Source organism: Manis javanica, chromosome 4 (assembly GCF_040802235.1).
Source record: "Manis javanica isolate MJ-LG chromosome 4, MJ_LKY, whole genome shotgun sequence".
Lineage (NCBI taxonomy): Eukaryota > Metazoa > Chordata > Mammalia > Pholidota > Manidae > Manis > Manis javanica.
In genome coordinates, this window is record NC_133159.1 from 165,188,105 (window position 1) to 165,216,023 (window position 27,919).

General features: G+C 38.9%; 1 protein-coding gene, 1 long non-coding RNA gene and 1 pseudogene across 2 annotated transcripts; 2 read left to right on the top strand and 1 right to left on the bottom strand.

Moving 5' to 3' along the window:
- Window positions 1–415: 415 nt before the first annotated feature.
- Window positions 416–25,998, bottom strand: LOC140849285 (squalene monooxygenase-like). Its single transcript, XM_073236286.1, has 9 exons — window positions 24,958–25,998; window positions 21,684–21,936; window positions 16,346–16,526; window positions 13,112–13,185; window positions 12,098–12,211; window positions 11,846–12,017; window positions 9,956–10,051; window positions 3,938–4,079; window positions 416–949 (listed from the first exon to the last, which is right to left on the bottom strand). Exons 1-5 carry the CDS (start codon window positions 25,246–25,248, stop codon window positions 12,138–12,140), a joined length of 873 nt encoding a protein of 290 aa, XP_073092387.1. The 5' UTR covers window positions 25,249–25,998; the 3' UTR covers window positions 416–949; window positions 3,938–4,079; window positions 9,956–10,051; window positions 11,846–12,017; window positions 12,098–12,137.
- Window positions 6,577–9,027, top strand: LOC140849266 (protein angel homolog 2 pseudogene; annotated as a pseudogene).
- On the top strand, window positions 16,332–27,735 carry LOC118969882 (uncharacterized). The gene is made up of 4 exons (XR_012131040.1): window positions 16,332–16,440; window positions 24,996–25,116; window positions 25,998–26,335; window positions 26,525–27,735. It is a non-coding gene; the product is annotated as an uncharacterized lncRNA (long non-coding RNA).
- The last annotated feature ends 184 nt before the right edge of the window (window positions 27,736–27,919 follow it).

Here is a 27,919-nt window from a genome sequence, read left to right on the forward strand (position 1 = left end):
TTTCTGAAGTCTTATGATACCTTCTGAATGTCCATAATCCCTTCAAATATACTGTAAACTCAGTAAATTCAAACTGATTTTAAGGCATGGTGGCAGATACTGCAAGTGCTTATTTGTTCATTCACTGTTCCTTGAAGTAACCTTAGCCTGGGTTGTTAACATACAGAGTGAAACTTGTAAAGCCCTTGACTGCTTTCCTGTATGAATGTGCTATTTTCAGACAACTCAGAAAAGAACCTTATCAGATTGCCTCACTAGAAAGATGAGGAAAGGAAGGTCCAGAGACATTAAGGCAACTTCCCCCAAAGTCAGATTTAAGAGAACAGGTTTCCCTGTATATTTTGAAATCCACTTTGGTTTTCTTTTCCATTATCATGAAGCTATGTCAAGAAGTCCAGAACAAGACAAAAAGACATGAGAGTCCATTCTTCATTTTATTGAAGTGACCCACCCACAGTGACTCATCCCAACTACTGAATTTCAAAAGATAAACTGCAGGTCCTTGGTGTTAGCACTAATTTATGGTAACAGTCATTTCCTTTAAACAGTTATTTTCCTTTGCCCTTCATTTTAATTTGCAAATAAAAGTATATATTTACATGTTTATATACAAATAACTTCAAAAACAAATTAATTCCAATCTTAGTCCAAGAGTTTCCACTTTAGAAGTGGTATATTACTATGCTATATATACCCTTTCCAAAAGTCTCTCAGGACTTGGTGAGTTCCAAATACTCATCCACAAACTGTTCCCCTTTAATAAACCAAGTACTTCATTTCTGAGTAAATTAGAGGAAATATTACAGAACATGCTTTGTACAATATAATACCACTACTGAAAATGGCTCTGGGTTTTGTAATCCAAGGTTCTGATTTAAAGCAAAAATATGTGGCATGGACTGCAACGGCAAAGAAGTGTCCAATTACAACTAGAGGGTTAGGAGACAATCTGTAATAGAAGAAAATATATATGTATTAGTAAGACCCAGAAATTAAAGTTTACTCATAAAAAGACATCCCAGTTATGTATCATCTACAAAGCTAAATACACAGTCTGCATTTTAGAGAACTTTACAAGCTTGTGTCTTCCTGCTGAATTTGATGGCAGGGACAGACAAAAAATGTTTTTTACAAGACACTACTTAGAATATACCTCCGTCAGAGAAGCTAGTAACTCCTCTAAGTATAGTTTATATAAATTCTATGTTTTGAGCTGTTTTCTTTCACTACTCTTGACATCCAGTCTGCAGTACTAGATGGCCTGGCAGAGTACTGACATTCAGATTATAGATGAATGAGGAAACACAGAATTTCAATTTTAGACTTTGCCGATAATTATCACTCTACATACATCTGTTTGTCAGAACTATTAGCAAGTTTCTTGAGTCCCTAAACTTCAACCAAATTAAATTTTAAATACAAATTTCTCTTATCCATGGGTTCCATATATCAGAACATTTATTTAAACCCACAGGCCCAAAACAAGCTTCTATTTTAATGAAGGGTTTTAGCTTCACCTACCACCAACTTCTAATCAAAACTGTTTCTCAGAAGTAAAACAAAAGATGAAATACTGCCTTTTTTTCATTTCTCTGAGCTAGTGGATAATAAAAATGGTAGAATGTATATGAAAGATTTGCAGTAATTCATAAACTGAACAGTCCTAAGAAAATTTGCAATTTTTCCCTTGTCACCAAAGCAACTTACACAGAAAGCAGCCCAATGGGACCAGTAACACATTCTCTACCAAGTTTGAAATTAAAAAAAACAAGCTTTTCTTAGTTGATGCAGGGAATCTAAAATAAAAATTTTTTAATTACTCCCAGTCAAACTGTTCACACATTTGTGTTAGGGTGCTAATGATATGTCAGAAAAAATGAAGCTGTAACATATATCAAACTTCATAGATAATTTTTAAAAAATCTAGTCCTGGAATTTTAATGACCGAAAAATTCTTTTAAATTCCATAATCAACATTATGGACAGTAGCTTTACTATGAATATATATACATTTTTATTAATAAATAATTACTATACCAAACATGCAGGTCCTGGAAGTTGTTTAAAAGCTATTTCCTTGATTATATTGTAAATTCATTAAATGATACAAAATATTTTATAAACTTTTTGTTTAAAAATACAATTCTAGAAACCAAATTCCCAATCACTCAAATGCCCAGCTTGTATCTCTGAAATAATAATAATGCCTTTTATTGGTATAGTATTTTAGGCTTTTCAAAGTAATTCATTAAACCCTCACAACATAGCATGATCGATCAGTAACCTTTTTAATAGTTAAGCATTAATGTTCTTTTCAGGTATGCCTACATTTGTATTTACAACAGAAAGAAAGAGGTGCGCTAGGCAAACTTTTATTCCAATAAAGCTCTTCCCTCCTCTAACTCTCATTATTTTCTTTATGTTGTTTTGTTGGCAGATTCAAATTCATAATGTAAGACACTCAAGAGCTTACAAAAGCTTAGGAAGAAGAGCTTAGAAAGACTCAAAACTTAGTATTCTTTTTACTTCCCCAACCAACCGTTTTAACTTCCATTCCAAGTAGCAAGGAAGGAGTAACTGGCAAATCACAATCAATGAGTTGTTTTTTTAGCAAGAATGATGGTTATGGAGGCTACCGAAGGCATTTGTACAGTATCATCCTTTGTAATCAGATCACCAAAGGGTGGATCACTAGGGCCTCATCTGGGTCACAGAAATAGCTTTGTTGTCGATATATGAAGTAATGGGATTTGAGTTACATGTTTTCTTGGAAACCTAAAGGTCTAGCTTCATTAGCCTACCATTAACTAATTTGTATGCTGCTGTAGTTGTCTTTTTCTCCATCTCTAACACTGCTTCTGCTAGGTCATGTTCTCCTTAATACACAGATCGATTATCAACTCACTACAATATGTTAACAAAAACAAAAGCATGAGAATATTCAAATGACTAAAAGGTGGATGCATTTTGCTTCTTGGGCATGGTTATTTTATAAAATGTAAGCTTCACATTCATTTTATAAAATACTACTTTGAGAAGAAATTGAAACTAGTATCAGAAAGAAATATTAACAATGGCATTATATTTCAATTCATGGCCAGAAAGATCGATCCATCACAACCTTATGCATTTGGGGATATGTATGGTCCGATTGGGACCAGAGGAATTAATAACAGTGAATTATTGAGGTATTGTTATTAAGGTTGTCCAAGAGAAGACAATAGCCTTCCACACAAAGTAGTGGATATATGATGATTAGAAGCTAAAAATCTTACTCAAGGATGGAGTTAAAGGACTATGAACTTGTGAGTCTGCAAACTCAGGAAACATTTCTATTTGACCTAATCACTAACTTTTGAAAATTAAGTTCCCTCCCTGTGCTAAAAATTTGCAATTCAGTAATGTTCATTAAAAAATATCTACACTTACCATCTGGAGCAGAAAATAATTCATAAAGAGCCTGAGCAAGGATATTCACAACAAAAGAATGAGACATTTTTCTTGTCCAATAGAATGATTTTTTGGCCAAAAAAGAAAAAGATCACTTATTATATGGTAACAGGGGAAAAAAAGAACAAACTGCTGTTTACCTTAAACTGTTATTTACCCTATGCCTTATGTTCAGCATTTACACACACACACACACACACATTTCCAGAGCAATGAGTTATGACTCTGAAACTAAATTCACAATCACTATGGGCAAAGCGAGCCATGCAAGCCAATGTTATATAACACCCAAATACAGAAATTGAGAAGATCTGTGAGATTCACCAGTAGCAAGTCAGGGTCTGTAAGCCTCAACAGACTGCCTAAGAAGCATTACTAAGGATCAGACTCCTAGGTACTTTCCTCCAGCAAAGTCCCATTCCTCTGAAGGTCCAGAAAGAAATCTGTTTTGAGACATTTTTGCCAAAGAGTAAATTTAGTATCTTACCTGGAAAACAGCAGCATCATTATAAAGGTCAGGAATACCAGTTAGCGTGTTTCTCCACAGCTTAATGTCTTTAAAGACAACAGTCATCTCACCCCTGTAAGAGGGTGCCTCATGTTGTAGGCATCTCCCAAAAGAAGAACCCCTGTAAAGAGAATGTCTGGGTCATGGCACCATCTGAGTGCATCCCTTAAGGCAGAAGCTGCTCTACTAATTTACAAATGTTACGAATGAGAGCTAGACAATTAGAGTGTGAAAACACAAAGGAACAAATGATAAGTTTGCTGAGGCAAAATTTCCAAGGGTTGGCTCAGTTAATAGTTCCTGTGTACCTACCATGTGCCAGACAGTGGGAATACAGTGAGAACAAGAGCATGTTTCCCACCCTTATGAAACTCACACATGAATCAAAGGGGAAGTCAAAGTCAAAATGTTTGTTTATAAGGCCTTTCGTGACAAAAAAAGTACCTATAGGCAGCCAGGCATAAAAAGCAAGTCTTCGAAAGAAAAAAGCAAATCAAAAGATCTCTAACATTTCACTTCAAAGGTTATACTTCAAACTGAAAAAAAAAACAATAGGCAGCTATTCCAAACCCATCAGAAGTTAATTTAGGAGAATGTAAACCTGGACTGAATCTTATCCGAAATCTTACCCTTGAGTCAAAGCAGAAGAAGGAAGCTCCCAGTTTGACTCAAGGTGCACCTCCTGACTGAGCTGCCTGACACTGAGATTCCCAGTCTGTTGTCAGACTGGTTAGACCTAGGACTTAGATTTTAAAAAGCACTTAATAATTTTGTCTGTGAGAGAAATTAAGACAACAATAATAACAGTGCTGAGGTGGTAAAATTATGGATAATTTTGTTCTGTAATGTCACAATATACTACATAACTACGGAATATGTTAATATGTATTAATTTACAAAAAAGTAGCTTCTAAATTTAATTCAATTTTTTACATATTACTTGAATACCTTCACTAAAAAACCATAAATTATAACTAGCTTTTATTCCTCCTTCTCCATGGAACAGTCCTCATCCCTCCAACTGGGATATGTTCCCACAGCAGGTTGTTAATATTGTTTTGGCATTGGCTTCATTCCCCTTTGCATATGGTTTATTGACATGACTGAGAGTTCATTATGCTTGTTTTTATGCAGCAAATTACAATCTGTTTAAGTTCAGTAACTACAGCATATTGACAGCTCCCATTCAGACCTCTCTTTGAAGCTCCCCACTCAGGTTTTTAATGGTGCTCCCTCCACATGACACCTCCAAATGCCTACCGGCTCACTTCATGCCCAGTATGTCCAAAAGTGAACTCACCACTTCTCCCCACACTTCCCTAAACTTACATTCTTTTTCCTTTCTTTCCAGTGGCAGCAAATAGCTGGCCAAATTATCTAAGCTTGAAACCTGGAATCCACTAAGAGGCTTCACTCTCCCTTACTATATTATCCAGTTAATCATGGAGTTTCATGCATTCTACGTCCTAGATATTTCCCAAATCCATTCCCTACCTTCCATTTTTATTGCCACATCCTAGTTTAGGCCTTTCATTATCACTGATAGAGAGTAATTAAATAGTCTTACTATTAGCTTTAGTCTGAATGAACTTTCAACCAAATGACCCTCCACAACATATCAGAGTAATTATCTCTAAAATAAAAATCTTACCATGACACTATCATGTTTTAAACTTTTCAATGAACTGTTAGAACAAATGAGTTCTGCAAGATTTTGAGATACAAGATACATATGTGAAAATCAATTTTATGTCTATACACTAGCAATGAAGCATCTTGAAATTAAGAAAACAAGTTCATTTACAGTAGTATCAAAAGGAGTGAAATACTTGGGAGTAAATTTAACAAAAGAAATGTAAAACACTCTGAAAACTATGGAATGTTGTTGAAAGAAACTTACATTTATAGTCAACTGAATTTTGACAAGAGCGCCAAGGAACTCCAAAGGGGAAAGAACAGTCTTTTCAACCAGTGGTGCTGGGACAACCCTGGACCCCTTCTTCACACCATACACAAAACTTAATCCAAAATGGATCAAACACCTAAATGTAATAGCTAAAACTATGGAAGTCTTCATAGGAATCAATCTTTATGACCTTGGGTTAGGCAAAGCCTTTATAGATAATAGCATCAAAAGCATGAGTGGCAAGAAAAACAAATCAAAACTAGACCTCATGAAAGTTAAAAACATCAAGAAGTGAAAAGACAGTCCATGGAATGAGAGAAAAGTTTTATACATCATATATCTAATAAGGGACTTATTTCTTGAATATATAAGGAACTCTTAGAACTCAACGATAAAAACTTCCAAATTTGTCCAGTTAAAAAAATGTGCAAAGTCTGAAAGGACATTTACACAAGTGGCCAATAAACACATGAAAAGATGTTCAAAATCATTACCCATCAGATAAATGCAAATCAAAACCACAAAGAGATATCACTTCATACTTACTAAGATGGTTATGAGCAAAAAGACAGATAACATGTGTTGTGAAAGATGTAAAGAAATCAGAACCCTCATATATTACTAACAGGAATGCAAAATGGGCAGCCACTTTGGAAAACAGTTTAGCAGTTCCTCAAAGAGGTAAACAGAGTCAACATATAACCCCAAAATTCTACTCCTAAATATACACCATGAAAAATGAAAATATATGTCCACAAAAACTTGTACACAGATATTCACAGCAGCATTGTTCATAACTATAATTGGAAACAACCCAAATGTTTATCTGATGAATGGATAATCAAAACAAAGTATATCCACACATGGAATATTATTTGCTTATAAAAGCAAATGAAAGGCCGGGGGGGCTGGAGCGGCGGCCCGGGCTCCGCCGGGGCGGGGCGGGCTGGGTCCGGGGAGGCAGGAGGTCCGGGCCTTGGCGGGTGCGTATCGGCCGCCGGCAGGGCTCGTGCCTGCTCGACCAGGCTTGGCCTCGGAGCCCCGGGCCACTTCGCCAACCCGACCTCCAAGCCAGCCTGCGCCTCCCGGCCCGGCCTCCTCCCCGGGCCCGCGCATCCTCCGGGAGCTGAGTCCGCGCGGAGACCGCCCGTCCGCAGTGGATCCCGGGGAGCCTGACGCGAGGGGCCCGCGCGCTGCACACGCGCCCGGGGTTTGTTGTTTATACCCCATGTTATCCCATCACTAGAAGAGTCTGGGCAGAGACTGGACTGCACCGTGGGAGAATCTGCAAAGGTGTTGCTGGAACAGACATATTTCTAGTTGTGTAAGGTGGCCTGGACATTATTCTCGTGCTCCTTACCCGTACTTCAGCAGTAGGCACTTTTCACTAAATTGGAGACCACCTTGTCTGTTTGAGTCTAGAACTCAGTTTCCATACTGGAACTGGAGACCTGACAACCTGAGCCAGACATCTTTGATTCATCTCTCTAACGGCATGCACTCTGAGGGAGATGAACCTTCGTCAAAACGAAGAAAACACCAAGGCGCAATAGAATGGCATTGGGAATACATATGTAACCATAATAAAGAAAAAATGACGATCCTAGGAGACAAAAATGTTGACCCCAAATGAGAAGACAGTGACAACAAGTTTGACTTTTCCGTGATGTCCTATAACATACTTTCACAGGATTTACTGGAAGACAATTCACATCTCTATAGACACTGCCAGCGGCCAGTATTACACTGGAGTTTCAGGTTTCCCAATAGTTTGAAAGAAATTAAACACTTTGATGCAGATATACTTTGTTTGCAAGAAGTTCAAGAAGATCATTATGGAACAGAAATCAGGCCAAGTTTGGAATCATTTGGTTATCACTCTGAATACAAGATGTGGACGGGAAGGAAACCTGATGGCTGTGCCATTTGCTTCAAACATTCCAAATTTTCACTCTTTTATCAGTGAACCCAGTGGAATTCTACCGCCCTAATGTTCCTCTGTTGGACAGAGACAATGTTGGATTAGTGTTGCTCTTGCAGCCCAAAGTTCCTGGTGCTGCGTCTCCTGTGATGTGTGTAGCTAACACACATCTCTTGTATAACCCAAGGCGAGGTGATATTAAGCTGACGCAGTTGGCAGTGCTGCTGGCAGAGATTTCCAGTGTTGCCCATCAGAAAGATGGTGGCTTCTGCCCTATTGTTGTGTGGTGACTGTAATTCTGTTCCTGGTTCTCCACTCTAGTTTCATAAAGGAAGGAAAATTGAACTATGAAGGACTTGCCATAGGAAAGGTATCTGGCCAGGAACAGTCTTCACGGGGACAAAGAATTTTATCTATTCCAATTTGGCCCCCAAACCTAGGTATCTCACAGAACTGTGTGTATGAGGTACAGCAGTTACCAAAAGTAGAAAAGACAGACAGTGATTTGATGCAAACCCAGCTGGACAAAGCAGAGGTCTTGGTGACAACTGAAAAATTATCTTCAAATTTACAGCACCATTTCAGCTTGTCGTCTGTTTATTCCCATTATTTTCCTGATACTGGAATTCCAGAAGTGACTTCCTGTCATTTCCGAAGTGCCATAACTGTGGATTATATTTTCTATTCTGCTGAAAGGAAGATGTTGCTGGGCAGCCAGGAGCTGAAGTTGCTTTGGTTGGTAGTTTGAAACTTCTAGCTAGACTGTCACCTCTTACAGAACAGGACTTATGGACTGTTAATGGACTTCCTAATGAAAATAACTCTTCAGGTCATCTGCCTTTGTTGGCTAAGTTCAGACTTGAGCTCTGACTCTTCTGTGATTACATACTGTATTCTCTTTCAAAGAACCTTAAGTTCTTAAGAGTTTGCATGTTGCTTATTTTTGTGCTGTAAGAAAACATTGTTAAATGTTTGAAACAAATACCAGAAGAAAAACGTTTACATAATTTTCTTTTTAATAATGAAAAAATATTTTCAGGACAAGTGTGAGATCTAAATGCTCTTTATTGTAAAAGAGTTGTATTTTTTATTAAATCCCAGTAAACTGACAGTGATTTTTAAATATAATGCAACTTCTTTAAAAAAAAAAGAAAGCAAATGAAGGACTAACACATGTTACAACATGGATGAACCTCAAAAAAGCCACTTACAAAGGACCATATATTATGATTTCATTTATAGAAAATGTCCAGAATAGGCAAATCTATAGAGATAAAAAGCAGATTAGTGGTTGACTAGGGCTGGGGGTTAGAAGGAAATGAGGAAGGCTGCTCATGGGTACAGGACTTCTTCTTGGGGTGATAAAAATGTTCTAAAATTGACTGTGGTAATGGTTGTAAATACCTGTGAATATACTGGAAACTAATGAACTGTACACTTTAAATGGGTAAACTATATAATTTGTGAATTATATCTCACTAAAGTAATTTTACTGAGGTATAAAACTTTTAAATGGCTTCTAGAAAAACCTTTTCAATGACTTTCCATCGTCTATAGTATTAAACTAAACTTTCAGTAAGTATCTTACCTTTCTTCTACTCTGACACCTATCCTTTGCCCCAGCCATGGGCAACCTGAGTTCACTGAAAGTGCCACCATTCCTCAGTCCTCCTGGCCTTTGTGGATACTATCCCACGTACTCAGAAGTCCCTCATCTCACTGTGCAACTCATGAACTCCCACTCGTCCCTCAGGCCCCAACTCCAGCTTCACTCCCTGAGCAGTATCTTCCCTCACCACCCTTCCCAGGTCACAGGCTCCCCTCCCTGCCTTGCAGCTCCCTTCACGGTGAATCAGTGGTTCTGAGAGCAGGCTTCTATCATTACAGCATTTATCAACGGTGTTCTGAAATTACCTTCACTAGAAAACTGCGTTCTCTAGACTATATGTAACTGTTGTAGCCTCAATAGCTAGCACAGTGACTTGTATACACTCAATATTAAATAATAAAGATATAAAATTAATCTTGATTATTAGTAACATATTAATCCACAGTAACCAATTCTCTGTCCCACAAGTTATTCCCAGCAGTATAATCACATATGGCATTTGGAATACTGAAATTGAGTATTTGGAATATCCTTTATAAAATCAGTCCAATAAAAGAATACCTCGTTTGTTTACTGGTGAAGAAGGAAGGAAGCTTGCTGGCATAGCTCTCAAATGAGAATCCTGAGTGGCTTCTAGGAATGGTTCTTTCAGGTGATCTGCAAGAAATCCCACCCCACCATATAAATGGCTTAACATTTCAATATCAAATTATCACATTTTCTTATCAAGTATAAACAAATACCTGCTATATGTCTGTTATGGTTGTCACATATATCCTTGGTGACAAATCAAAAACTAATTATTTCAATAATAAATTGTTCACTATGTACCTAGTTATTCATGCTGAAAAAAAAGGAATCTAAGAGAAAATTAATGTAAATCAATATATATCCAGTTGAATGAACAAAAAACTAGAGAAAGAGTGAAGCAAATTTAGATGAAATGGGACAAGGAGAAAAACCACCTGCCCCTCCTCCGAATGTTAACTGATAGGTGTCATATTTAACAATTTATGGTCACCACCATATTCAGATTAAATATACCACCAATTCAGAAACAGCAGGAGAGTATGTACAGTAGAAGAAGGATAAGATGTAGAGAGCTCTACCTGAGCTTCAATTTCTTCATCTATAAAATGAATGGATTGGATTAGCTCATCTCTGAGATACTTCCCAGTTTTAAAGTTTTGTGCTTCTACTTGTATAGAAAATGAACTTTCTTTTCATATAGTTCTCATTGTAATCTGGGAATACAGGAACAGAATGCCTAGTACTGAAATTATTCTATTCCTTAAGGAGTAGAATTTCAATAATCTAATATTAACATAAACCTGTAAATGGTTTTTCCTTCCATGATCTTAGGGCAGTCTGCTCCAACTAACCTCTGAATTGGAAAAAACAATCTATAGTAAAAGAAAAAAAATGCTAAGAATATCATGATACTGACTATCCTTTTCCTAAATATGCCTAACTCATTTTTCCATCTGAAATCTTCAAAAATGTCTTAACTGAGTGAAAATGTATTGAAATGTTGAAAATGTCATTATTAAAAATCTAAATTGATCCATCTATACCTTCATTTCTGTTAATACTCTGTTATAAAAGAGTGCTTTTGCTTAGTTAAAAAAAACTTGAAAAAAGAACATTTAAAAAAAATTCACTTATACCAAGGATTGTTTCCTATTACTATATTACTATAATCATATAATTAGCAAGCAGGACTTCCCTTCAATTTTTCCAATATTCTTAATAATTTTTTACATTCTTTTCTTACCTGCATCTTCCCATTCTCAAAAAAAAAATCAGAATATAATTTTTGTGTCTGCAATCTCATGAAGCCTTTCTGTATTCAACTCAAAACTAAAAATCATCTTAAAGACTCCTTATAGCTTTCATGTTCTGAGGGCAAGGATGTATTAGCCAGGCAGACCTGGTTTCAAACTTGGCTGTGCCACTTCCTAATAGTTTGTTCTTGGAGAAGCCAAGTAATCTCTCCAAATCTTAGTTCCCTTATGTGTAAAATGGGGGTAATGATAATGCCTACCTCGGAGGGTGGTTGGTAGATTAAATGAAATTGTGTTTTCTTAAATAGTACACATTCAATAAGTGGTAGCTAGCGTTTCTACAAAAGCTAAGCACAAAAATAATTAAACATAAGACTTTAGGTTGCTCTTCAGACTACCTTAAAAAGTACCATATATGCCAATATTAGTATTCTAAAAACTATGCTTTGTTAATATGAATAGATTGAAACTTTTTTTTAACTTTGCAATTTTATGTGCTAAATGGTTCAGCTCAGAGTACCTGACTGACTAGATGCATTTTTTCATGCGCCATCCTTACCTCTGGCCCAATTTAGACACAGCTTTAGTGAAAACTGGAGATGGAGAACCTTTTGTGAAATTTGCTTTCAGGCTGTAGATTACAATGGGAAATGAAATCTTTTCTTACCAGGTAATTGTGGGTAAATTTTTTCGACCATGTATTCTCTTAAATTCCTTGGCATTTCTCCTCGAATGTCAACAAGTACTCGAGTTTCATTAGATGAAATCTGGTAGATGAGAACTGGGCTTGGGTTAGCTAAAATAAGTTCAGCATGATGTGCCTTAAATTGTGGTGCATTCTAGGGAAGAAATAAAATATTTTAACAATTTTCAAATTTCAAGTTGCCTTTATTTTTCTATAATTACATTCGTACAGTACCTTCATAAGAAAGCCAACAAAATGAGATAAAACAGAAACTTTATTGGAGGTCAGGCTTTTCCTGAACTTGGAAAAAAGTCCATCTGCAACAACAGTCAATGGAGCGTGCAGTTCCTACAGCAAACATAAAGCATATTCAGCTAAGTGGTTAGAAATACAGAGGAAAAGGACTGTTCCTTCAAAATGTGCATGAAGAAATTTAAATATATAATCAGACAACATTATAGAGGCTATTTGAAGATAATGCTTTGAAGAAACTATTTTATGGGCTTAAGTTAATGCATGACCAATCTTCAGAGGTGCGTCATCTGAATCCCTAAGGATCACCATCCTTCAAAGCTCTACCATTCAAACCATCTGGGATTAAGCTACACTTTAATAAACAACTACTAAGCAAGCATAGACCTTGAAAAACTGAATATCATTACAAATTTCAAGTACAAGCCAGATATTTTTATTCTAGAATTTTCAAGCCTCATACAGTGCTTTCAATCAGTGGCTAGGGCTAAGAGAATTTTGTATATATGGACTATGTACAAAATTAAATATACAATACAAATGATACAAAAACATATTGGGCAGTTAAAGCCCATTTTGTTCAAGGGTAAACTGTACTGGAAACTATTTAATTCTAGTATTTCCCCAGAGAATCTCTTACTTGTACCTTTCTCCTTTAAATAATTGCGTATTTTATCCTAATACTTTCTTTTATAGTGAATCCTTCCTTTTCCACCTTCCAGTTCCCCTCTGCTTCTCTGCTAGGGTATATTTCTCATGTCCGGTTTTAATACTGTTAATATAGTGGGGTTTGCTTATGAAGTTATTTGTATAGCAATGTGTTGCGATCTAAAATCCATCTTATTGCAGAGGGCTTGGAGGGAACTCAATCCATCTGAGAAATGAGAAATTGCTGAGCCTACTTTTTTAAAGGAGTAGAAGAATAAGAAGGAAAAGAACCTCTTAGGAAGAGCTATCATTTGATATATCGCACCCTGACGTCTCCAGTTTCTTTACCTTTGTACTGAACTCCCACCACAGCATCATCTTCTTCTAATAACTGCAGCACAATGCCCTCGATAAACTTTGTACTAAAAGGTAAATAGAAATCAATTCTATAAGAGCACATTTGAATAATTTAAATGAGGAATCATAAACTCCTTAATTCTTATCTCCAGTTTGCTCTTGTAAACTGGACACACATGCTTTGTGAACACATGTCCACAGAAAAAGGTCTAGAATGACAAAAAGCAAAAACATCATTAATGAATTTTAGAATTATGTGTAGTATTTTCTAATTTCCTAAAATTGAAGACATGTTACAAATGTAATGATTAAAAGAATACTTTTTTTTTCTGAGACAAAATCTGTAATAGTGTGTCTGTAGGTAGGTATTTGATATGCCCTGCTTAATTAGCAAAAAAATGATATCCAATGAAAAGTTACACAATAGAATCATGAAATAAGGGTAAGTGATTGAAAGACTATGGATGACAATAGACTAGAACAGATTGAGCATGCAGAATTACATAGTCATTATGAATTCTATATTATATATATATAAATATGTAAAGCAATGTTACAATGATATAGTATATTAATAATATATAAAAATAAATATATATTAAAAATAATATAGTGCTCCTGGGTTGAGAATCCTTGTAAGATCTTTCCAACAGTAATGGAATGTTATTTTGTATTTCTCTTTCTATTCTTTCATTAATTTGAACAAATATGTATGCGCATTTAATAATATGTTATTCAGTGATTTTAAAATATTTACTCTGCAACCTAAGTAAATGTCACCTTTATAAATTCTTCATTATGCCACAGCAATGCAAATGTGCAACTAATACTGGTTCTGATGATTCCAAATGTCTACGTGTACTTAAGTCACTTAGCAAAATTTTGATTTTCAAAAATGTTGACATCCAGAAAGAAAAAAATAGCCAGTTTCAAGAAACCTTTGTTACTCTATTTTACAAGTTTAGTTTTCCATTCTCAAAGTCATTACCTACTCAAAACTGTTCAGGGTTAGGGCACTAATAAAATCTGAATGTAGAAAAAATTCCATCATAAGAAAGAAAAATCACTTTATGTTGAAAATGTTTGACAGTGATTAACCCTGGATATTCATTCCTATGAATTCATTATCTCTGGTCATAAAGTCACTGGTTCTATAAGTATTTTAGTGGACTAAATTGCATAATGCCAGCCTCTAGTTTATAAACATACCTAATTTATGGTGAATGGAATCTGTGATGAGTGAGCTTTTGAGCTAAAATACAGAGTGCTCAGAGCATCCAGAGAATCGAGGGCAGCATGTACACATTTTAAAGAGAAAGAATCCTATTTTCTTAGAAAGCCTAAAGCCCTCCATGGCTAACATTTCCTTATAAAAAAGCAAGATCATTTTCTAAATGAAAAGTAACTTCCATTCCCTTTACTACTTAGCGTCCAAATGTAATGGGCCTGCAGGTACAGAGTTCAGTAAGATAAGGCCTGTTTCTTCAAGGCCTTAGGATCAAATACGGTATTCAGCGGGAGAGATGTCAGCATCTCTAACCCAGTATTTGGTAATACATAATAATGTTGTTGATGAGGAGAGGAGTACTTAACAAGCATAAGCTTATCACAACAGTATGCATGTGGGTGTGTACATAAGATAGTAGCAATATATATAACCTTATAATAGTAATGATTAATATTTTCATTGTTAGTGACCATAGTCTATGCTAGCTTTAAAAAATGTTACTTTTCCAGTGTTTTAGAAGTTTTTTGTTATAAAATATATATCTACTTCCTTTTGATAAAAATATAAATTCCTAGGTCTACCTCCTATAGACCCTGATTTCTGAGTTCTTCATCGCTGGACAGGTATTGCCTATGACTCAGATCTCTGGGCCACTCTCTCAACAGCATTCCCTGTGCAGTGTGTTCTGGGGTGCATCTGCCAGGAACTGTGAGGCTATCTGTTCTCCCCACTGCCGGCTATTTAAATGGAAAGTTCCTCTGAGTCTTTCGTCAATTCAGTAGGCTTGGAAAGATGACAACATCCTCTTACAACAGTTTTCCACATTAGACGTAAATGTGCACTTTTTTAAATTCTCTCCTAGTTGAACATAACCTTCTGCTTGCTTTCTTCAGTATTTTTATCACGTTCCAATTCTTTCTTCATGTTTCATTCTCACATATTTATTCCTACGTTTAAAGAGCAGCAGTCCTCTTTAATCTTGGCCCTCGCCCCGCGTCCGGGAGGCCGGGTCCCGGCTCGAAGGCGGCGGGCGGCTCGCGCGGACCCGGCAGCAGCGCAGCGGCGAGCAGGGAACACGCCAGGGAGGAGCCCCAGGAAACTGCGTGGTGGACGGGCGAGCGGCGGCGACGGGCTGCAGCGGCGGGGCGGGGCGGGGGCGGAGGGCGGGCCCCCTCCGGGCCCCTCCCCTCCCCCTCCCCTCCCCCTCCCCCTCCCCCTCCCCGGGGTCTCCGTGGGCCCGGCGAGCTTGGGCGGCGTGAGAGCGGGTCCGGCCTGGCGCTGCCCACGCCCGCGCGTCGCCGCTGCGAGCCCAGGGGCCTGGCGGGCGCGCGTCAGGTGGCGTCGCACAGGAAGCCAGATGTCCGAGCGCCCCTCATGCGGAGCCGCGAGCAGTGTGAGGCGCAGGCTGGACGCTCCTCGGGCCGCGCTTCCCGCTCGCTCTCTCCGGGAAGGGGGACCCCGACCACGACGCCCCCGCGTTGTGAGCGGCCCTCCGGCCACCCCCCCGACCCGCGTCGCCTCCCCGCCCCCTCCCCGAGGCGCGGCGGCCGGGGGGGGGGGGGGGGGGGCGGGCCTGGAGAACGGGGCGCGGGCGGCGGGGCCTGGAGAACGGGGCTGGTGGCGGCGAGGGGCGGGCATCAAGAATTTTTTAAAGTAACAGATTTTTATCTCAATTCATTAAAAAATAAAATACATGCAGACAGTTTTACATACCCACACAGATTCATACCCAGATTGGAAAATACAACCGGACTTTATCCACCAAATATTCATACTAGTCACTTCTAGTGAGAAGGATCATGGATAATTTTTATAGTCTTCTTTATGATATTCTTAACAAAGGCACTGAAGATCTAACATTCTTCTAACTTATGGTTAACATAATATCTATATTCCAGCCTATACCCAAACACTCACAAAAATTTATAATAGTGTGTTAACAAAGGCCAAGGTTAAATGTGTTCTTTAACATTACATCTTTGAAGCTGGAGTCTTACTTGGGCTCTGCCATGGCTGCTTTCCGAAGACTCATGATCAATCCTCCACGATGGAAAGCTCTTCCGCTCTGCACTTGATTGTTTTCCGATAGAGGGTAAGGAATTTGAACCTCTGACTTGCTTTCATGATCATGAATTATGTAGCCATGTACATCCTGGGGATCAGTACCTTGTACGTCATCTGCAAAACTATTCAGTTCAAAAATACCGATTTCATTAACGTGCCCAGAATTCTACTAGGCACCAAGAGGACAAGGAGGCATTGAAAATGAGTCTCTGTCTTCATCAAGCTATGAGACCGTTTGGAAGACTGGACATTAATGTATTTTGAAATCTTAATGCTTCTGGAAAAGTACACAAATATCCTAAAAAGTTGCCAATTAGCAATATCTTCCATTTGGATCTCAGTAAATTGCCAGTCTTTACTCAGATGTTAGTAAAGTTTGTAAAAAAAATACTATATGCTTGAAGCCCATCTAGTATTTCTATAATGTTTTGTCCAACTACTAAGATAGCTTGTTTTTCTCAACCCGTAATTGTATTACAGATGTACTTTATATGCTAAAACTGACCAATTTAGAACACACCAGAAAATGTAAAAAGGATAGCAGCATAATAAAATTTTGCCTTGGGTAAACTATCTTAAGTACATAAATAAGGTCTAATTTAAGATTTCTGGGACATGTCTCTATCTCAACTTTATTGATGGAATCAAATACGACAGACTTTGGACACTTAAACAGGCAGAAAGACAGAACCTTAAACTTCAATGAAATTCATGCTTCAAGAATAATAGATATTAATAATTTAGAAGCCAGTGACATTAACTACAGTTATCACTAGCCATTAATCATAGGGCTCCATAATTGTGATATTTGACTACTTACTGGTTAATATATCAGATAAAGTAACATGGAAAACACTCTTCCACATTAAAAAGTACAGAACTGCTTTCCATTAAAAAGCAAGCGAAAAAGCAAAAACAAAAAACCATATATGCAAAACATGAAGAGCAACTTCAAAGTCAAACCAGTAAGCAAGTTTTAAAGGCAACAGCATAAGGGTATCAGAACTACAAGCCAAGAAAGCTAGAGTTGTAAAGGGCACTCCTGGAAAGCAAGTAAGGGTCTCATATGCAAGGGACATTGGAATTTCACACCATATATAAATTTCTTGTCAATAAAATAAAGATCACAAAACTCAATTCAATGACCTGAGACATGACATGGAATTAAGCCATCTACCCAGGACATGACCCATAAGAAATCCAAACATAACTTTGTGCTCAAACTGAGTATATAGTGCATATTAAAATATGTATCATTTATGAAAGCCCAAATATAAACCAGAGTCAAGGAATAAATATAAGAAAAGATATGGAGGATTTATGAAACTTTAAATACATTAAAGACCTAACTGAATGCAGGGTATACCACATTCATGAATAAGAACTTCAAATCAATTTTTCAAAATTGAGCTATAGATTCAGTATTTTTTGAGTCATAATCTTGACAGAGTTTTTTAGTTTCATGGAAATTGAGAACCTAATTATAAATTATATACAGAAAAGCAAAAAGACCAAGTAAAGTCAAGATGATCCTATAGAAAATGAGGTGAGGAGGAGGTCCCCCATTAATTACTGAGACTTCGATACATAAAGATAAAGCATTTAAATTATAATATTCATTTTAAGAGTTCTAGATATTAATCTTAAGCCAAAGGACAATCAGTTCACTTAATAAAAACCCACACTCCATGAGGGATAAGGTCCATATTATATAAAAAGTCCATGCTCCAAAAAGTAACTATTCAAAGTGTTTCTATATTCCATATCTCACACCTGAGGGGAAATTAATAGCATAAGGAAGATTAAAAGGACTTGATACTAAAGGATTTATGGTATGTGGACTAGCTAAAATACTTCATAGGTTCTCTGACACTTGATGAACTACATATAACAATCCATTGAGGCTTGTGCCATAACCTTGGAGTTGTCTCCTGAGGCCAGATCTCTAAAGAATATAGTTGGAGAGCATTTCTGGTTGCCTCATGGTCAACTAGAAAGGTAACGATCCTTCTCAGCAGTGTGTCACCCTGGCCTCAGGAAATCTCTTGTAAACTGGTGGTTTGGAAACCCATAAGGACAGAGATGGAATCTCCCTTCTTCATAAGGCACTCTCTCCACATGGGTCCTTACCCAGTAGTCTTTTGCTTTTCCTCCTCACCGACTGCTCCTTCTCGGTCCCCTTTTCTAGTTCCTGCTCACCTCACTGATCTCCAGATAGTAGAGTTCCCCAGGGTTCATTCCTGGAATGGTAATGTCTTCTAGTCTCATTTAAATTCTAGGACACCTCTCTCTCATACCAAACATTGACATCAGTAAGTCCTGCTGACTCTTCCTTTAAAATACATTTCCAGAATGTACTCACTTCCCACACCTCTACTGCTATGACCCTGTTCCAGTCTAGCAACTCTCATTGATTCTGCAATAACCTCCTAACAAGTCTCCTTGCTTCTGACCTTGCCACTTTATGATCTATTCTTTTTTCTACACAATAACAAGAATACTTGGAATATTGTTAATCATCCTTCTAAAATGTGACATTGAATAATAATTCTTAAAATTCTCCAAAGGCTTCCATGTGGAGTCAAAGCCAAATCCATACAGTACGTTACAAAGACCTTTTAGAATCCAGCCCCGATAATCGACCTGACCTTTTCTCTAACTATTCTCACTCCAGTCAACACCACTCTCTCTCCTCACTCTTTTAAGAGGCCGGGCTTGCTCCTCCCCCAGGCTTTTCCCTTGATATTTTTTCTTGCCCCATATATCAAGGGCAACTCTCTTACCTCCTTCCATTCTTTACTCAAATATCATCTCTCAAAGAGGCTTTCCCTTCCCCAACCACATTATTTAAAATCACATAGCTCCCTATCTCCCTTTTTTCCAAAATCCTTATAACCATTAACATATATTCTTAATTTTATTTTTACCTTTTATCACCAGCCTCCAAACTACCCACTAGAATGTGTACTTTCTGATGGCTGGGATCATTTTCTGTTTTGTTCACCACTGTAGCCTCAGCATCAAGAACAGTATCTATAATATGATCAATGCCTAATAGATATTTGTTGAATGAATGAATGAATGTCAGTTCTTTAGTCACCTCCCTCTCTTGCATTATCGCGTTCTGCCTCACTACTTTCAACGTCACCAAACATCCTGTGGTATCAAGATGCACCTCCTTTGCCTTCACATCCACATCTCACTACTGCCCTATTTCTGTTTTTTATTAGTGAAAAACTCCTCGAGAGTAGTTTTCTATTCTCCAATTTTTTAATCTCCCACTCACATCAGTCTGATTTTGTCTCCACAACTCCACCCACATCTCAATGTCACAAGCAAATTCCAAGTTGCCAAATCCAATGGCTGTTTTTCTATACTCATCTTACCTGACTTTGAATAGCAAACCAGGACACATCTGTCCTTTCCTTTATTGATACATACCCACTCCTCCTACTAGAAACATTCTCCTCTCTTGGATTAAGTGACACCAAACCCTGTGGCTTTCTTCTGCCATTCTGCCAGCTACTTCAAAGTCGCTTGTACACTGTCTTCTTCAAAAGTCAGCCTGGATTGGTTTATTCTGTTTTCTCTTTTCTCCCTACATGATCTCCTTAAATGGTTTTAATCATTGCTGTGGCTTTTAAGTGCTACAAGTATGCTGACATCTCTGAAATTTCTAACTCCAGCTCAAACCTCTCCTCTGCACTCCAGATTCATATATTTAACATGTTCACTTGATCTCAATGTCCTCCAAATTTCCTCCAACACCTGTTCCTCAACAGGTCATCTTCCTGTCAGCAAATGGTACCATTACCTACTGGTTGTTCAAACCAGAACCTAGGAATCATTTCTAATACCTCCCTCTTCCTTCTATCTCACACCAATTCTTCAGTGACTCTTGCCATTTCTGCCTCTTAATTTTATTGTGAATCAGTCCACTTCTCTTTATATCCTCTGCTACCTTGCTAGTCCAAACCACCATTATCTATTGTTTGAACTTAGCAATGAGTCCCCACTAGACTCCTTGCTTTGATTCTTGCTACTCCCACTGCCGCAATCTTAGTCTACTCACCACATCATATCCATGTATTCTTTCAAAATAGCATTCTACAAACTGCAGGGTATGATCAGTGATAAATTGTGAAATGAGTTTCAACCTGTGAATTGTATACTTGGGTAAAATGACAAGTATTTATAAAGTAAAATAAGACAAATTTCATTCCAATTTAAATATTACACGTATGTACTGAGGATGGTCGATGTGTTTGTTACTGTAAGTAGCTGTCAAAAGTTTAAGCCACTTTATAGAGGCATAATCCAGATCACATCACCTCCTACTCTACCTACAAAACTGTACAAAGCGGTATCTGCTTACCTCTCCAACCTTAATCTCAAGCCACTCTCTGTAACCCATCACTCAGTACTTTCTACCTACACTGGTGTCCTTGTTGGTTCCTTGAATAAAATAGCAAATATTTACACAGTGCCTACTGCATACCAGGCACTGTTCTGAATGCTTTGCATATAGGAATTCATTTAATTCTCATTAACAACCTATGAGGCAAGGACTCTTAGTATGGCCATTTTACAGATGAGGGAACCAATACACAAGAGTTTCAAAACTTAGCCAAGGTCATACAGCTTTTTAAGCACCTGAGCTGGTATTCAAAACAGGCAATCTAGTTTCAGCATCAATGCTCATAATTACTCCAGCATTCCACCTACCACATATGCCAAGCAAGCTCTTTCTCAGTTCATAGCCTAGACATATCTTGTACTCTGATCCTCAAGAGTATAGTTGATCTGTTTTGTTCCCCAGTATAAATCTGGTATTCAGTACAGCACCTCACAAAGTGGACAGTGAATAAGTATACCCTAAATAAATAGTTAAGGGCTTAAAAAGCATTGGCTTAATGGATGAATGATGCTTAAAAGATTCTACAACAGGCACATAATAATATGCAGTCTACACATGATAGTCCCCTTCACCTTTCCCTAAAGTTTATGCCCTCATTCTATTTTTCCAGTCCTTCATTTTGATTATTACAATTTTTCAGCCACTTCATTGTATCTCACTAAGTCTACTTCATGTCTTCTCATACTACTAAATGCTTTTTTTCTCCTTTGCTCTCATTTTCATGGAAATTTGTTGGTAAACGAGTACAGTAACTTTTATAAAGAAAACAGAATACATTTTTACCATCGCAGGATAGAGTACAGTGCAGAGTGCTTGTTTGCAGTCATAACTCCTAAAGATCAATATGAACCTACCTTCAAGTCCAAGGTCTTTAAGGACGGGATAACCACCTGGCTGCAGAAATTCTCCAACTATCCTGTCAGGCTCTTTTAAATCTCTCTCAATTACTGACACCTTTCTTCCATCTCTGGAAAGGACTGCTGCCAAAGCAGAGCCAAGGACACCAGATCCCACAATGATAACTTCTGGATCATTTTGAGAAGGTGTTGATGCAGAGGCTGCTGCTCCTATCAAGGCTGTTTCTGAAATACCGGCTCCTTTTTTGCGCTGGTTAAAAAAAAGAAAAAGTGAATTACGTATCCATATGTGTTATCCTTAAATCATACTACTACTATATAGACACACTGGACTTTTGCATCTTGAGCAAAAGCTTTACCTTAAACAACAGCAAATCAAACGAACTATGAAATCTTTAAATACAGGTCATATATAAAAACCAATGATATAAAATACTGGCTAAAGAAAAATGTATAATATTATCCCCAATAAGAGTAAGTTTAATATTTTATATAATAATGTATTACTAATAATATGTAATACATAACATATAGACTATATAATTATATATAATAATATATTCTGTTTTCTCAATATATTTAGAAAATGCTGTTCTACAGACGTATTTAGAAATCCACACCAGGCCAAATATAAAAAATACTTTTAAGGGGCTTCCAGGACTATTATAGGGAAAATTCCACAATTAATTATTCAATTCTTCAAATACATACCGAAGATCTACAAAATGCAAGCCATGTACAACTTCTGATACGACTTCACGTTGCAAACTATTCAGCACCTTTTAGGTACTTCCACTATTCATCTTAATTTTCTCCTTCGAGGTTTTCATCTGAACATCTATCTTAACCTAAAATCACTTTTATATAATGAAAAGACTGTCAAATCCTGGCTACTAATCTACTAATTGGGAATTATTTAACACAACAAAATTCCAAAGGAGTAAAATGACTATTTATCCTTTGGAATTCAACCTGATCACAATTTTATTTCCTTAACATATAAGAATATATTTAATTTACCCTTTCCTTTTCTTCTGATACTCTAAAGAGGGCCTGATCTAACATCTGGTCCTCCAATGTATAAATAAATATTAAACCTATTCCTTGCTGGGCTGACAGTAAAAACTTTACTTGATCATAAGATGACTTTTTCATGAAAAAGGCCTGTTTTGAGAGATTTATGCCCATTGAGAGTAACAGCGAGAGTGGGTTTTTCTTTTCAATGAATAATTCAATATTGTAATAAGTATTTTTTTCTTGGTATATGGATTCACAAGTGGGAATGTATTTCAGATACAGAATTCCAAGAAACCGTCTTTCTTGAGTTCTCTGACCTTAACGATTAAAATAAGATCAAATGCCATTTTCAAAGGGTTTTAATAAGTCCCAAGGCAAAAAGCTGAAACCATTTAAATAAAAGACTTAACCTTCTAAAAGATAAAACCCAAAACCTTTTAGAATTTTAATTCTCTGTGATTTTAATATCCATCCAGTCTTCCTTTATCTCTATAATGGACTGGGGCATTGTCCACTCCATTTTTAATAATTTCTCTTGGAGAAATCACCTTTTTGTCCTTTAAAGAGAAGATAATAGAGTTGACTCTTCCCATCACTATTTCTTAATGACCAGAGCTGATTATCCTTAAATTACTGTTCACAGAGCAAAATAAGGCCCTTTTCTCCTCTTAGCTATTTTTTAATAGTTTTTCTTCCTAAAATTTCCCTGTTAAACACACACACACACACAGACACACACACACACACACATACACACTTGGAAGGTCAGAATGGGAAGCACTAGTGGGAACTCAGTACTCAATACACAGCCTACCAACTCTGGTGTTTAGAAAATGAGCATAAAGTCTGAGGCATTCACAAAGTGAAACCCATTACTGACTACTGGTGATCCAATTCCCAAGTTATCTCAGACAATACCAAAGTATTCAAATTGAGAATTAAAGATTCCCTCCCCTTCCTTTTCCATTCCTCCAACCCACACCCATCATGTGTCACGGAATTCAGCACTACTCAAATGTGCCTAACAGATGTGTACTACCTTTAGACTAGTATTAATAGCTGCTATTTATTAGACAGTTATGAACCAGGCATTTTCCAAACATTAAATCATTTAATTCCCTAACAGCAGGCTATGCCACCCCCATCTAACAGAAAAGGTAAAAACTGATTCTTACAGAAACTAAGGTCTTCCAAAGGTCTGACAGCCAGAAGTGATGGAGCAAAAATTCTAGACCAAGTCCTCTGTTCTGTAAGCCTTGCTCATTTGTGTAAGTAATGTAGACACAGAACCCTAAGAGCAAATTACTTGCAGGCCACTCACCCCAACTCCAGATCATCATTATCCCCACCTGGCCCACTATTTGGGCCTCTCTGACCTGATATCCCCTGCTTCCATTCTTGTACTCCTACAATCCACTCTCCAAACAGTAACCAGAATGCTTTTAAAAAACTAAAAATCAAATATTGTTACTCCATGCTTAAAAATCCCCCCAGTGCTCTTGTGGAAAAATCCAAACATCCATGGCCAACAGGCCTTATATATTCTGGCCTCAAAGATCTCCCTCATCCTTTACCACTGTCCCCTTCGCTGCTGTCTTCCCAGGGATTCTCATACTAAACATCACGTGAAAAACAGCCTTTGATTTAGGAACATGACTGAACTCTGGACAGTAGCCAATTACTCACTTGATTTAGTATATTACTACACCGATTTACTCCAATTATTCACTTGATTTAGGATATTACCACACTGATTTACTCAAAGCTCCGTTAATGTGGGGAGAGGAGGGTGTTTTGTCCAAGACTAAAGTGCTGAGCATTTTTACTGTGCCAGCTCTTCCAACTGTTCTGTCACTTCCCCCAACAATCACTTCTTACAAGCAGCAAACTTTACCTGCAGGTTTCTTCTCAGGTACAAACACAATTTTTACCCTAAAACATTTGTTTTTACATCACAGAAAGTGATTCTGTCCTCCTTCAAAATGAAATTCTAACATTTCCTTTCACCTTTCAAAATCAAATCAATATTCATAATCAATTTCATTTAGGTTGGCCCAACCAAATGAAACAAATGTTTTCAATCATCCCTAACGGTGTCAAGGATGCAGCCACAAACAGTCAAAGACTTAAAAAGAAAAACTGAGAATTCGTATCACTGTATCTAAATTATTGCCTTTTCCCCTTAAGGAGAGTGACCCCAATCCTAATTTAAAATAAGATACTCATTTGTTTGACCACTTTGAATTCAACCTACCCGCCTGGACTCAAGCTGCTCTTTATTTTCTGATCCAGGAGGGGATTTGGCCCAGAAGAAGCCAATGAAGGGCAAGGCTGACATAATATCCGAGAAGACGGCAAACTGGGACCCGCTCCGCTGGCGCCCGAGGGAGATCCCGTTTCCGTAGCGACAAAGGTACGAGAGCACCAGGCCCAGCGAGAGGAACACCAGCACGCACAGCAGGAGCTCCTTGTTGGCCAAGGAGACGAAGTCTCCGCATTTCTTATAAAAATAGGTGAAAGTAGCAATGCCAAGAAAAGTGCACATGGTTCCAAGGCTACTTGGGTGACTCTGGGTCCGTGTTGGGATCCTTTTTTTCCTTGTAGGGTTTGGGTGATGACAGGTTTTCCCCGAAATGCTACCAAAAGGAGCACAAGAAACCGGCCAAACTCCAGTAAATACCGTAAAAAAAAACCAGGATTGCAGTTCAAATCAGAGCTATTTACAAAATCATATAAAGTTATTACTACAAAAGTATCTGAAGACAGGAAAGTTGTCCAGGACTTAGAAAGCAGTATTTAAAAATCGCCTACTCCAACAGCACCCGACCGGGCTCTCCTCTTTCAGCCAATCCATTTATTTCCTTTTCTCTTGTTTCCTGGATGGGTTTTTCCTGGGGGTTATTGCAGGTGCTGTTTTTAATTTTGATGTTGGCTCCTAGTGCTGAAAAACCTTTCTCTCTAACCAGCAGCAGGTGCCCTTTCAGAAGACGGTGAGGGGTAAAAAAAAAAAATCAAAGAAATCTTGGCGCTGCGAGAAAGGTGGCCTCGCCTCCTGAGACCGCGATGCCCGGGCCGGGCTGGCAAGCGCGGAGTACGACTCGCCCCCCTTCGGGCGGCCAGGCTACGCGGCCCAGGTGGAAATTCTGGGCTGCCGTCTCCCACCAAAGATGGCCTCGGCTTCACCACTGCGGCTCCGGCGCAGGGAGGGGCAACCCCTGCTGAAAATCTCCCCACATCAGGCTCCTATACACCAGCCCCCGAACCTTCCAGTCCGCGATTCCGTTTCCCCCGCAGGTGAACGGCGATCTCCAGACAACTTCCCTTAGAGGGCGGCGACTCCCGATGGCCTGTTCGCCAACATCCCAAGCTCCGGCGCCGCCGCGCTAGTAACCAGAGTAACCAGCTGAGCTCCGGAGGCTTGTCACCCACCCCGCGCGCCCCGCGGCCCAAAGGCTCCGCCCAGGCGAGGGACCAGGGGGCGGGGCTAAAGGAGGAGGGCCCGCCCCGCCCTGCGCGCAGGCCTCGCCCGCCGCCGGCGGCGGCCAGTGAGGGCGCCCACCGCTCATATGCCGAGAAGGCGCAAATCGCCGTTTGGTCAATCGCGGACGCCGTTGCCAGATCGGGGACGCCAGGTGAGGCGCTAGGGCGATGTTGCGTGATGGTGTAGGGTGGGACTGCGCTCGGGGGGCCCTGCCACCTGGTGGGCTGATCGGAGGGCTTGATTTGGCTCCGGCGGAGGTGGGGTTCGAGGGGTTCGTGCCCTCGGGTCCGCCTTCAGGTTTTTGGCTGCAGCTCCCGCTGCTGGGGTCCTTCCTACACAGGGAGAGGCAGAGTTGGTGCCGAGGACGCCCCTGCGCCACCTAAAGTCGAGATGTTTCCATTCATTCCGTGGACTTTACTGAGCGCTTACTACAATGCCATCCCGGGGCCACAGGGATGAATCAGACACCACCTTTTTGTCCGGTGCCTAGTGTGTGTAGAACCTAGACGGCGGTAGAAAGAGCTACCGGTGTGTGGAGAACCGGGCGCTCAAGCTGAATCTGGAAGGACGAGTAGGCAGCAATTGCCAGAAGAAAGGAAGAAGAGATGGTGTGCCGGGTTTTCCCTTCCTCTTCCCCAAATTGTCAGGCAACTACGCACTTGTCGTTGTGCTCAGGCTAAAGACACCCTGATGCTCTTAGCCCCGTTCTCTCAAGATAAGAAACGTGGGAATGGGCGTGGGAGGACGAACGTGAAATAGAGATGTGCCTTAAGTGCCCGGAGAAACTGGGTAGACAGGGAACCATGGAAACCGGAGGCTGTCTTTCACTCGCCCTGGAGGGAGGCTGGGAAAGTCTCCGAGGAAGTTGCATGTACCCAAGACAAGCATTCTGGAGGAAACAGTAAAAGAGTGTGAGTCAAAAGGTGAGAGACAGCCCTTGTTATGAAACGATGAAACCTCCCCAGGATTTACTGACTCCTGATAACAGTGCCTTTGCTGACCTAGACTGCCTTGCCTACTTTAAACTCTATGACTTCATGTACAAATTCTGCCCTCTGGAGCACTGCTGAATTGTCACCTTTTCCATCAGGTCTCCACTGACCCACACCAAGTCACATGATAGTTTATTGATACCTATTATCCCAATCTCTGACTACACCTGTAAATTAAGCTTTATCATCCCACTCATCCTTGAGGGAAGGCCCTCTGTCTGATGAATCAGAATCACCCACAGCACCTAACACGTGTTGCACTTAATTTATCCTCCGTAACAAAGTTTTGATGAATGATGAATGATAGGTAGTAGGAAGACCAGATGACTTGAATCAGGAGAACTGGATTCTGGCAGCCACTAACCAGCTTTGTGACCTTGGACAAGTCAAAAGTCAGTCAGCCTCTTGAGGGAAAGGTCAGTATCTCCATGAAATCTAAATTCTTTGCAATCCTGAACCTGACACTTTGCTGAGTTCAAGATAGTATGGCACCTGCCATCATTTTTCATCCCAAATATTGTATGTTTTATCTGCTAATAAAATATTTTACATGTCAAAACATTTTCTCAGGTGTCATTTGACTCTCAAAATCACCTTGATTTTAAAAAAATACCAAACATGAAACTTAAAGAGGTTAAATGCCTTGGCCAAATCACAGCTTGTAAGTGATGAAACCAAAAGTTAAACTCCTACTCTCCAAATTCATGTTCCCCAATACTCTTAACTATCAATAACTGCTTTAA

What these genes read in the sequence shown, in the direction of transcription:
- LOC140849285 (XM_073236286.1), bottom strand. Translation starts at nt 25,248, where the DNA reads ATGTGCACTTTTCTTGGCATTGCTACTTTCACCTATTTTTATAAGAAA. An exon ending in AGCAGCTTGAGTCCAGGCGG is followed by an intron (nt 21,937 to 24,957) that starts GTAGGTTGAATT and finishes TTTTTTAACCAG; the next exon opens with CGCAAAAAAGGAGCCGGTAT. An exon ending in TAAAGACCTTGGACTTGAAG is followed by an intron (nt 16,527 to 21,683) that starts GTAGGTTCATAT and finishes ATAGTTTTGCAG; the next exon opens with ATGACGTACAAGGTACTGAT.